General features: G+C 45.9%; 1 protein-coding gene across 1 annotated transcript; it reads left to right on the top strand.

The window, feature by feature from the left end:
- The first annotated feature begins 1,478 nt into the window (after positions 1-1,478).
- Positions 1,479-8,621, top strand: POU3F2 (POU class 3 homeobox 2). Its single transcript, XM_017507688.2, has one exon. It carries the CDS (start codon positions 1,781-1,783, stop codon positions 3,113-3,115), a length of 1,335 nt encoding a protein of 444 aa, XP_017363177.1. The 5' UTR covers positions 1,479-1,780; the 3' UTR covers positions 3,116-8,621.
- Positions 8,622-9,313: the final 692 nt, after the last annotated feature.

Genomic DNA, 9,313 nt, shown 5'->3' with positions numbered 1-9,313 from the left:
CCTGAGGTCTGTCATTCCCTTCCTGGCAGTAACTTTTGATTCGCTTTACAGCGCTTAAGTATACACGTCGCCCTGGGTAGCGGTCTCACCGCTCCAGCCTGGGTCCCCGCCTGGATTCTAGCTACGGAGTTTGCAGGCTCTGAAACTGACAGGAGGCACCTGCTCCGGGTGACTAAGGAACTGATGGCGCGAGGCGCCCGCGCTCCGTAGAGCGGCGCTGCTGGTGCACGGTCCCGTAATCTTGCTCAGGAGTTCACCGCTGAAAGCTGAACTAGGAGTTTGGCCAGGGAGCGCCAAAGACAGACTAACCCCATCCGCTGGCTCCCACAAAAGTTACTGATTAGGAAGATTCCCCTGGCATCAGCCCATTTGTTTCACACACTCTTCCTCCCTTCCGAAGCGGCTAACTGAAAAGTTGCACGGATCAGCGGTAGGAACGCGGGGAATCGCGCACGCAGCCTTTCGGCGCGGCTTCCCGGAGCGGCCTTTGGCAACTGCTCCGCCCCACGAGGCCGAACACCCCTCGCCAGCACTCCTGCAGCCTCGCACAAGGCGGAGCCCACGCAGGCTTCTACTTTTCTAAACCAAAAACTGTGCGCGTGTGAATCTGACGGAGAGACTTTAGAGTTTTGTTTTGTTTTCAATTCAGACCGCTGCGCTGTCAGAACAAGCAACTCCGAGCCTTGACTGGAGTGACTTACAAGCCGCGGCGCCGGCTGAGCCTGCCTCTCTGGGAGTTCTTTCGCAAAGGGACTGGGAGACCATTGGGCTTGGAATCTAAAAGGAAGAGAGCCTGTGCTAGGCACGGGGTAGAGGGGAAGAAGGGCTTTATTGGGGCAGAAGTGTCCTCACACCCTGGAGCAAGAGACACTTGAGCACTGAAATGCTAACGGTGGGATGCAAGGAGACTTGAATAGGGGAACAAGTCTGGCTCTTGACTCTAGGTTTAAGAGAAACTGTATGTGTCCCTAGGTGAATAAAAATCCGACTCCTGCTGGCTCGGTGTAACCCAGCTTTTCTCTTAGCCCCTCCGTTTCCCTCCTCTCAAAGCCCTATTGGGAAGAGAAAGTGGACACCACCTTCCCCCAGACCCCCGCCCCAATCCAAGTCTTCCAAGTGTCTGAGGTCGATAGGAGCACCGGGACCGCCCCCTTGCCCGGCTTTTCTGCCTGGGAGACAGATGGGGGGCGGGGCCCATCCCAGAGAGGGCGGAGGAGGCCCTGGGTGAGGAAGAAGGGGGGTGAGAACTGAGAGAATCTGAATCGGAAGGCGAAGGGGACTGGGAGGAGGTCTAGGAGGACTCGAAGCCCGGGGGAGGAGGAGGGAGTAGCCCTGCGCCAATCAGTGGTGCCGGCCTGGGAGGTTGCTAGCGGTATCCACGTAAATCAAAGGGCGCGGAGCCAATGGGAGGGGGCGGAGGGGGCGGGGCCCAGGCGCGTGCCGCTGCGAGCCGGCGCTGCCAAGAGAGCGGGAGAGAGCTGGAGAGAGCAGGGAGAGGGGGGAGCGCCGAGCTAGTCAGAGAGTGAGCGAGAGCGAGAAGGAGGGAGAGGAGGAGAAAGAGAGCGAGGGCGCGCGGGCGGGCGGGAGGCGGTGGCGGCGGCGGCAGCAGCAGTAATAGCAGGAGCAGCAACAGAAGGCGTCGGAGCGGGCGTCGGAGCTGCCCGCTGGGGGAGAGAGAGGAGAGAGAAAGAGCGAGCGACGAGAGGGAGCCCGAGGCGAAAAAGTAACTGTCAAATGCGCGGCTCCTTTAACCGGAGCGCTCAGTCCGGCTCCGAGAGTCATGGCGACCGCAGCGTCTAACCACTACAGCCTGCTCACCTCCAGCGCCTCCATCGTTCACGCCGAGCCGCCCGGCGGCATGCAGCAGGGCGCGGGGGGCTACCGCGAAGCGCAGAGCCTGGTGCAGGGCGACTACGGCGCGCTGCAGAGCAACGGACACCCGCTTAGCCACGCTCACCAGTGGATCACCGCGCTGTCCCACGGCGGCGGCGGCGGGGGCGGCGGCGGCGGCGGGGGGGGCGGGGGCGGCGGCGGGGGCGGTGGCGACGGCTCCCCGTGGTCCACCAGCCCCCTGGGCCAGCCGGACATCAAGCCCTCGGTGGTGGTGCAGCAGGGCGGCCGCGGCGACGAGCTGCACGGGCCGGGCGCCCTGCAGCAGCAGCACCAGCAGCAGCAGCAGCAACAGCAGCAGCAACAGCAGCAACAGCAGCAGCAGCAGCAGCAGCAGCAGCGGCCGCCGCATCTGGTGCACCACGCCGCTAACCACCACCCGGGGCCCGGGGCATGGCGGAGCGCGGCGGCTGCAGCGCACCTCCCACCCTCCATGGGAGCGTCCAACGGCGGCTTGCTCTACTCGCAGCCCAGCTTCACCGTGAACGGCATGCTGGGCGCCGGCGGGCAGCCGGCCGGGCTGCACCACCACGGCCTGCGGGACGCGCACGACGAGCCGCACCATGCAGACCACCACCCGCACCCGCACTCGCACCCGCACCAGCAGCCGCCGCCCCCGCCGCCCCCACAGGGTCCGCCTGGCCACCCAGGCGGGCACCACGACCCGCACTCGGACGAGGACACGCCGACCTCGGACGACCTGGAGCAGTTCGCCAAGCAGTTCAAGCAGCGGCGGATCAAACTGGGATTTACCCAAGCGGACGTGGGGCTGGCGCTGGGTACCCTGTATGGCAACGTGTTCTCGCAGACCACCATCTGCAGGTTTGAGGCCCTGCAGCTGAGCTTCAAGAACATGTGCAAGCTGAAGCCTTTGTTGAACAAGTGGTTGGAGGAGGCGGACTCTTCCTCGGGCAGCCCCACGAGCATAGACAAGATCGCAGCGCAAGGGCGCAAGCGGAAAAAGCGGACCTCCATCGAGGTGAGCGTCAAGGGGGCTCTGGAGAGCCATTTCCTCAAATGCCCCAAGCCCTCGGCCCAGGAGATCACCTCCCTCGCGGACAGCTTACAGCTGGAGAAGGAGGTGGTGAGAGTTTGGTTTTGTAACAGGAGACAGAAAGAGAAAAGGATGACCCCTCCCGGAGGGACTCTGCCGGGCGCCGAGGATGTGTACGGGGGGAGTAGGGACACGCCACCACACCACGGGGTGCAGACGCCCGTCCAGTGAACTCGAGCTGGGGGGAGGGGCAGAGCGCGGGGCTCCCCCTCCCTTTGGGTCCTTGGCCCTTTCCCGGCCCTCTTGTTCCCTCTCTAACTTCTGATTGTTCTTTTATTTTTAATTATTATTTCCCCATCCCTTAAAAAGAAAAAAAAAATTAAGGAAAAAGGAAAGCAACTAAGACACTGGACTATCCTTTAAAGGTAGCAGGTGTAATGATGTGTTTTGACCTTTGCAGGCGAGTAACCAGGCAATGGAGGGGAGTGTCTCCTGGAGAGAATGAGGAGAGTGTGTGATAGATAGAGAAAGAGAGAGATAGAGAGATGGCAAGCACTGAGATAAATACCTGGCAAAACTAAATAGATTACCAAAAAGGAAAAAAATGTCCACCAAACCATGATAAACACAAAACGCAGCTTCCTGATGCTTGGAGTTGGCACATGCTGCTGTGTTTATTTGATGTGGATTCCCATCAGGAAAGAGGAAAAAATACACACTTTCTCTGATATAGGTAAAATATAAACACATAAATTTGCACTGCAAGAAAATCGAAGTTTACATGAACAAATTCGTGAACATATTTTCTCTTTCTCCCGACCGTTAATTTGGGAATTGCCGTTTTGGGGGATTTTGTTTTGTTTTGCTTTATTCATCTGAGAGAGTTGAAGCCAGCTCTTGGCCACTCTCCATTTCTAATGTTCTTGTGTTGCCCCTTGTTCTTACTGTTTGTGAACTTTGGTTACCTTCAGATTCCCCTTATGTGGGTGTAACATCTATTTGTTCCTCTTACCAAAGCAAAACGATTGGCTTCATACAAAATACATAATTCTCTGCTTTCAGGAAATGTGCATGGTCTACCTGCTTTGTCCAAGGCAAGAATCCAGTTTGGAATATAAAAATAAGAGTCAAGCATTGGTTGTTGTTACCAGCCACAAAGTAAACTTCATTTTCAGGCAGTGTTTCTGGGGGAGGTTATGGAGGGAAGAAAAAAGAAAAATCGATAGTGAGTGACTGATTGCTTCATTTTATCAGGCGGGCCCATTGTGAAAGAGCTCAGAGGAAATGTGGAGGTTAAATATATTCCCAGAGTTGTCCAGCAGAAAGAAAGTGGCACTTTGAAGAGAACTAGGGGAATATATAGCTTCAGATATCCCTATATAGTTCTCTACCTTCAGTTTTAATACTATTATGAAGAATTATTTGTGCTGACAGCAGCAGTAAACTTTGTTTCTCTAATTTTTTTTACATTAAAAAAATGATCCAGGAACTTAATAGTGTATGCATAAAACTGTGTTTTTTAACACACAAATACCCACAGCATACACAGATGATCTCCACAAAGTAGACAGGTTTTGTCTTCACTAGCTCATTTGTTTATCAAGTCATATTTAGGGTCCCACACCCTCTTTTCCTGTAATTTATTGCAGAATATACCACTTTGACTTGGACAGCTTTCTCCCCCTCTTTCACTAAGGAAAGCAAATGAAGTGGGGGGAAAATGCCATTTTCAATCCTTCCTTTCTCCCCTTTGTTAATAGTTTTAAGTGCATTTTTGATCTTATCTTGATGGAAAATGGTTAACTCAAATACAAAAGACTCTACTGGAAAGTGTAGGTGAAAAAACTTGTAACTGTATTGAAAATAAATACCATTAAACTGTGATCAGTTAAAATTTAAAAGAGAAATCAGCACAAAAGGGCGCTAAAAGGGAAAACACTTTTTATTAATCTTAAAAGTTTGGGGGTTTTTTTTCCAGTTAGGTATTAGATAAATTTTTATTTTAAAAAATGAAATTCTCACTACCATAAAATTATGGTTCAGCATCAGATTAGCATTGCACTCAGTAGTCTTTAAGGTTTTAGGAAATATGCTTTATATTGTCTTTTCAAACACCTGTGATTGTTTCATTTTCAATGTTTTTGCAAGATAAATGGTGACTTATAATGGGCATATTTATTTGCCTGTATTTCATTTCCCCCAATGAATGTCGCAAGGAGATGGGCACGGAGCTGCTTCTGGTGCATCACGCTGCTCGTTCCTGAGGTATGGGGACTGGCCTTTAGTGAAGCAATCCAGAGCAGGGCAAATAGCCACTGGTAAAGGGAGGAAATGAATTTTCAGATACTTATTACCAAGTAGGTAAGGTCAGAAGCTGGAGTTTAGAGGATGTGTCTACAGCTTCTCTGACTCTTATAGGTTTACTAAGATGAAAGTTACCACTGAACCTTACCACTATGTATATATGTTTAATATCTGTCTTTTGAAATGCAGAAATAGTTTAAATGTTTCTTTGTCTATTTTTCTTTTTTTTTAATGCTACCCAGGGAAATATTTTCATATCATTTTTAAGTGGCCTGCCTCAATGTATATTTATTTCTTTTGAAGCAAAAAGGTTCTGGAAACTGTTTTTCTGTAGCTTTAAATGAATAGGTGAGCAAAATCTATATGGGATGTAATTTTTTTGTTCAGTCTCTTAAAAAATACTTTGTTTTGGTACATTTGGTTGTGCTTGTGGGGAAAAATAAAAACGCAGAGATCCTTATATATTTATGTTAAAGTAATATTTTATTATCTACATAAAACAGAAATGCACAATACCTTCATAGTTTGTTCTAATTATTGAAATATCTTTATTTTATTTTTAAAGATAATCCCAAGTTTTAAGGGGGGAAAACCCTAGACTTTAAATTGACTGAGTTGAGTTGTGTGTAAAACACTTCCCTTCCTTTATACTTCATAAAGTTTTGGAATAAATTTTATGCATATACCGCCAGATTTCATGTTCATAACTTTCAGAGGCTTTTTGTTTTTTTTTGTAACGGAGACTACTGGTCTAAATCACTTTTCTTTGCAAAAACTATCAGTCCCAAATCTTTCAGCCACTATGCCCGTAGCATTAAATTGAAATGGTCATTGGGTTTGAGCTTCAATTTGTTTGCCATTTCATGGTCCTACAAAGAGATGTTTGCCCCCTTTAAATATATGCAGATATGCCTGCGTCTTCTTTTCAGGTTATCTGTACCTTATTCAATTGTGCTGTTTTGGAGATCATCAGTGGAACTAGGTGGATTTTAATCTCTACCCACAGGTCCTCACATAATTTGGTATCTACAGAACAGCAGGATTTAGGAGATTATAATTTTTAATAATTTACAAATATCTCTCAACAAAGAATAACCCTGATAGTATGCTATTGCATGTTTACCAAATGATTAGAGGTAGATCCTATATATTATTCCTGTTTAGTTTGCATAAAAAGATGAATTTTACAATGGTTTATACAATTGTGTCTCTTTTTCATTAGGCATACAAACAGACTTTAATGCAAGTAAAAAATTTAAAAAAAGAACATATGGGAGAGATTCAAGCCGTGATGCTAATAACAGATTGTTTCAGACAATCTTAGATGAAACAGTACACTTACCAAAATTCGTTTTAAGGTTAGTGAGAATTTCAAGCAATGTTGAATCAGTTTACAAGTTTGCTGATGTATTTAAAGCCCTTCTTGGAACATTGGTTTAAGTATAAATGTCCATTTTGAAAGGTAGTTTCTGGGCTTATTACATCTGATCATCTTTTCTAACTCCTAGTCAATATTACATGGGTCTCAAACAGATTCAGCCAAATGATCTTATCAATAGTCTGAACGAGAAGTGACAGAAAGAAGAAGTGTTTTGTGACCGCAGACATGCTGATGGGTAAAATGTTTAAGCTGGGTATAGATTTGAGTTCTGGGTCAATATTCTTCCCCACTGCAGGCAGAAAACAAGCAGCATCTGCCCTCTGCAGGGCATTTTAGTGGACCTTGAGAAGGCATTTTTGTTCTTAGCCACAGGGGCAGCTGACTGGAAACCATCACATGTTAAATGTGCGCACCGTGGTTTTGACCCATGCTTGCTGTTCAGATCCTAAGGCTATTCGGGTAGTTTCCACACTGGTTTGGGAATATATTACACATTAAGGTGGAAAACCCCCATCACTGCCACTGGGAGAAATTTGTGGGACAGTTGCTCCTAAGATGTTGGCTAGCTACAACAACAAACACTTTCTTTCTCCTAAGACAATGCAGAATACAGCTATTCCAAAGACCTCTCGTGTTTCCTCAAAATATGTTACTTTTAATATTTATGTAATAATATGGGGGAGAAACAATCATGTGAAAACGAGTTATGTGAAGGTCAGATGGAGGGAATAGCCACAAATAATATTATGCTTGGCAGTCCTAAATATTCTAGGTTCCCACGAAGTAACTGCCTTTATATTTCAGATGGTAGCAACAAAAGCATTCTTCTCTTCCCCTTTCCCTCCTGCTCCTACCAGTGGAGGCCACACAGTGGTTGGCAAAATTTTCTAGTGAAATGGCTTTGGTAAAGACACTCATCTACCTTCTTATTTTTTCAAAAGCAACTAATAAAGAGATGCAACAGCAACAGTGGGGGAGGTGGGTGGCATTTGGGTGCAATAGTACCTGCACATATGTCTATATGCTGCATTAATTGCCTTTCACTTGCCTTACTTTGGAGGCAGCTTGGGTAGTGCTGGAAAGTGGGTTAAATTATCTTTTTATCACTAGTCTCTGTGATTTGTCTTTGTTGATTTTTCAATCAGTTTATAGAACTCTGTTCTAGATTCTACTGAATTTCTACACAAGTTTAAAAATGAGGTAAAGAATGGAACTTGTACAGGAAAAGAAAGAAGCCTGATGAAGCGAGGGTCAAAGGTAAAAGTGATTCTTTGGGTCTGCTTGTATATTTCAGTGAGTAAGGCAAAGGACAGTGTTTATTTAAAATGAAAGAAAAAGATGCATCTTGAAGTACTACGAATCTTGATATTATAACTAAATGGAATGTACAACTAAGTTTTATATAAACGTTTTCCCTGTTTAGGAAAGTTTACTTTTCAATGATGCATAGTCTTTTAACAGGGGGCAGATGGCAGTAAGAGAGAATCTGGGCTTCTGATACCTATTCCCACCATTCGATTCAGGATGGGAAACAAGGCAAAAGTGGCAAGGGGTCTGCCACCAGCTAACCAATCATGGAATTAACTGGCTCAGGTTTTCAGAAGGTGGGCCATATTATTTTAACGCCTCCTTATCAGGCAGGTATGAGGGTACCAGAAAATGGCTTTTTTAGTTATTCCTAGGGCCTTGCTTGGCTGATAATGAGATAAGGAAACAACGAATATTTTCACTTTTTTTTTTTTTTTTTTTGTTTTTTTTATCTGATTTTTTTTTTTTTTTTTTTTTGGTGTTTGGTGGGAAACTAGGAAATTTGTTCCCTCCTTTAAAAGAAGAAAAGTTAACAAACTTCATCATATAGTACCTTCCTTTATCTTAATGACACCTCTGCTTGACTTAGAGGTTTTAGAAATGATTTCATATCCCATAAAAACAATTCTGGCCTCTTCTATTGTTCCTAGAATTCTGATTGTTGGTAACATTAAGTTGTATTTCTTCTTTCTTAAGTCTAAAATGTTATTTAATATGCCAGTAAAAGTGCATCTATATCCTAAAGTTTATTCCTTCCACGTCTTTCTGAGTTTTTATAGCTCTTTGTCTGAGAGTTGGGGAGGGCGACTTCCATATGCGGTTTGTGCCTGAAGAGGCTAGGCTCCAGTGTTCTCTAGTTGGCGGCAAACAGCTCTCTGCTCTCAGAACGGGGAGCTGTCATCTAGAAAAAAGAAGGAAATAAATCCCCCACAAAGATGTAGTTGTCACCAATTTTAGGAAGACGGGAGCCCTAGAACTCCATCTGAGGGATACAGAAAGGATTTTGATTGTTATGAAATGTATACGATTAACTTTGCGTGTGAAGCAACGGCAGTAGGAAACTCCACTGTGGAGTAAATTTGAATTTGCGTCCTTTTTTTTTATTTGGGTCATATATTTTTCCTCCCACCAGTGTTTCCTCTGGGTTTGTTGTTTAAAAAGAAAAAAAAAGCCACGCACCAAAAAATATGGTCACAGAGAGTCTGGCAGGAGGATGGGAAAAAGAAAGTTTCTTGTGGGTTTGTAACACAAATTAGCCATTGTAAATCACTGGGCTTCAAGGTTCAGGCACATCTATGTGGAAAGTGTTGGGAGTTCTTTTCCTCCTCCTGTTAAGAAATCTCATTCTGTCAGAGGAATTTTCGTGTTCCACAGCACGTGATTCTGGAGACAATTATTTGACATTAATAACTTTTTGTTGATGTTGTTCCCCTAAC

Source organism: Cebus imitator, unplaced genomic scaffold (assembly GCF_001604975.1).
Source record: "Cebus imitator isolate Cc_AM_T3 unplaced genomic scaffold, Cebus_imitator-1.0 Scaffold382, whole genome shotgun sequence".
In the NCBI taxonomy this organism is placed as follows: Eukaryota; Metazoa; Chordata; class Mammalia; order Primates; family Cebidae; genus Cebus; species Cebus imitator.
Note: the sequence above shows the minus strand (reverse complement) of the source record. Positions and strands in the feature narration are given on the sequence as shown.